Source organism: Crocodylus siamensis, chromosome 15 (genome assembly GCF_052110815.1).
Source record: "Crocodylus siamensis isolate JL-2025a chromosome 15, ASM5211081v1, whole genome shotgun sequence".
NCBI classification, from domain to species: Eukaryota; Metazoa; Chordata; order Crocodylia; family Crocodylidae; genus Crocodylus; species Crocodylus siamensis.
In genome coordinates, this window is record NC_143409.1 from 6,139,627 (window position 1) to 6,142,482 (window position 2,856).

A 2,856-nucleotide genomic window follows, 5' to 3' on the forward strand; every position below is an offset into this window, starting at 1 on the left:
GATACACCCAGTCTTTCCAACTGTTGCTCATTTGCAAAGAACAGCCCTGGTATTGGATTAATTATCAGTGTCTGGTGCTCTAATGAGGAAGGATTTTTGCACAGTGCCCCCCTCTAAGACTCACCTGTAAAGTTCATTTAGTGGAAAGTGCTCTGTAAACACTAAGTATTAACATGGACCATAGAAAACCTTGCTCCATATTTTGATCTCTTGCTCTTCTTTTATAACAGTAGCTTGAGATAACCTCTGTCTCCCTCATGCAGCTTGCTTCAGGGAAGCAAGCAAATAATAGCACCTTCCAGAAACAAAAAGCCCATCATAGTCAGCAGGTTTATGGCCTCTGGAAAGTCACAGCAGAAAGACCTCTGGAGATTCCCCACAGCCATTTTCAATGAAAGGAAACAGTGGGGTTGGGAAGGTCTAATCTACCTTGATTTAAGGGCTTAATGTGTGCAACCTAGAAGAGGGGAAATGCCCACTCCCACTACCGCTCTTTCCTTATATTGCCAGCTAGTGCAATGGTCTTGCACTAGTTTGCACCATCCCTCTGAGAGGATCCCTGCAGAGGGGGAAATGCCCTGGTGGAAGCCAGAGTTGCAGACTGCATTGCCTCTGTGCATCTCTCTAATGCAAACCAGCTGCTGCCCTGGGCAAGACATCAGTGACCCAATAGGATCCCAGAAGATGCCCTTGGATACTCCAATCAGGTGCAGAGACAGGATAGGGGGTGGAGCTAGAACCCCCTTAAATAGGCTGTGTGGCAGGCTAGGGCATGCTATCCAGCTGGCAGGGCATCTGAGTGGTTCAGTTTTTGTTTCTACCCTCCCAGGTAACCCACAATGGTTGAAGAAGAGATTGCAGCGCTGGTGGTTGACAATGGCTCTGGTATGTGTAAAGCTGGCTTTGCAGGGGATGATGCTCCCCGCGCTGTGTTCCCTTCCATCGTGGGGCGGCCCAGGCACCAGGGGGTCATGGTGGGGATGGGCCACAAAGACAGCTATGTGGGAGATGAAGCCCAGAGCAAGCGAGGCATTCTGACCCTGAAGTATCCCATTGAGCATGGGATTGTCACCAACTGGGATGACATGGAGAAGATCTGGCATCATACCTTCTACAATGAGCTTAGGGTGGCCCCTGAGGAGCACCCAATCCTGCTTACAGAGGCTCCCCTGAACCCAAAGGCTAATAGGGAGAAGATGACTCAGATTATGTTCGAGACCTTCAATGCCCCAGCTATGTATGTGGCTATCCAGGCTGTGTTGTCCCTGTATGCCTCTGGCCGTACCACTGGCATTGTCATGGACTCTGGGGATGGTGTCACCCACACTGTGCCTATCTACGAGGGCTATGCCTTGCCACATGCCATCCTGCGTCTGGACTTGGCAGGCCGTGACCTGACTGACTACCTCATGAAGATCCTGACGGAGAGAGGCTATAGCTTCACCACCACAGCCGAGAGGGAGATTGTGAGGGACATCAAGGAAAAGCTGTGCTATGTGGCTATGGACTTTGATGTGGAGATGACCACAGCTGCATCCTCTTGCTCCCTGGAGAGGAGCTATGAGCTGCCTGATGGCCAAGTCATCACTATTGGGAATGAGCGGTTCAGGTGCCCGGAGGCCATGTTCCAGCCCTCCTTTCTGGGCATGGAGTCCTGCGGCATCCACGAGACCACTTTCAACTCCATCATGAAGTGCGACGTGGACATCCGAAAAGACCTGTATGCCAACACGGTGCTGTCTGGGGGCACCACCATGTACCCAGGCATTGCTGACCGCATGAGGAAGGAGATCTGCGCCTTGGCACCCGCCACCATGAAAATCAAGATAGTTGCCCCACCAGAGCGTAAATATTCAGTCTGGATTGGAGGATCGATCCTGGCTTCTCTGTCCACCTTCCAGCAGATGTGGATCAGCAAGGAGGAGTATGATGAAGCTGGCCCTGCTATTGTCCACCGTAAATGCTTCTAAATGAGCTGCCTAAGAATATATCTACAACACAAGTCGTCTAAAGACAATCCTTTGTCCTCAGCTGCTGAGACTGGTAGTGGAGCTATCTGGATGCTGGCTTCATAGAACCCAGCTCAGGGTCCTGCTTGTAATGTCTACTACCTGGGACAACTTATGTACCCCAAGTAAGGGGAAGGGGCTACAGTCTGGTGGCTTTTTGGGTATCAAAAAGCAGCTGTGGGGGTGGGAGGTAGATGTTCTAACTAGTTCCTCTTCAAACTATGAAAGGCTCCCAAGTCTTGAGCTGGGTTTCAGGTGTCTGGAGAGGGTTTATAGCTTGCACAGAGAAGCACTGGCTTGTCTCGGTGAAGTTCCATGGAACTGAAGAGGTAAGCATCCAGGATGCTGAGTGGGATGTGGAGGGAAAACCTATGGAGTGACTTTGGCTGTGGCCTGAGTTCCCATGTCATGCCCCTGGGCACTGTATGCTATGCTGGGATGATTCGGGCAACAAGGAAATAGCTCTTGCATAGCTGAGCCCCTTATTCTTCCGTTAACTTCTCCAAGGGGAGGAGTATTGTAGCCAACTTGTAGCTACCCTCTTCTTGGTCCTAAACAACCCTGTTACCCCCATGCCTACTACTGTAACTCTAAGTGGCAGAGCTGCCTCAGTAGTTTTAATACCAGTTTTTAGGCCCTCTCTCCTCCTACTGATTGGGATCAGCCGGTGAGGTCACTGCATGCATCTGAACAGAAGACTACCATTTAATCTCAATTTTTGTCGGGCTCTAATTTGAGGACCGTTAAGAATATCCACAGATGAGAAGCCCATCTCTACTTGTGTATTTAATCATGTAATCATCCTGTAAATGCCTGCTGGTTGGAATGAAATTCTTGCTGCTAAGCC

At 50.2% G+C, this 2,856-nt stretch overlaps 1 protein-coding gene across 4 annotated transcripts; it reads left to right on the top strand.

Moving 5' to 3' along the window:
- Positions 1-795: 795 nt before the first annotated feature.
- On the top strand, positions 796-1,970 carry LOC149852052 (actin, cytoplasmic 2-like). Of its 4 annotated transcripts, none has more exons than XM_090028522.1 (2): positions 796-1,466; positions 1,632-1,970. In XM_090028522.1, exons 1-2 carry the CDS (start codon positions 840-842, stop codon positions 1,968-1,970), a joined length of 966 nt encoding a protein of 321 aa, XP_089884648.1. In that variant the 5' UTR covers positions 796-839. The 4 variants fall into 4 exon arrangements, with proteins under 4 accessions (XP_089884648.1, XP_089884646.1, XP_089884647.1 ...); XM_090028520.1 differs by having other exon boundaries at positions 796-1,092; positions 1,204-1,970; XM_090028521.1 differs by having other exon boundaries at positions 796-968; positions 1,095-1,970.
- Positions 1,971-2,856: the final 886 nt, after the last annotated feature.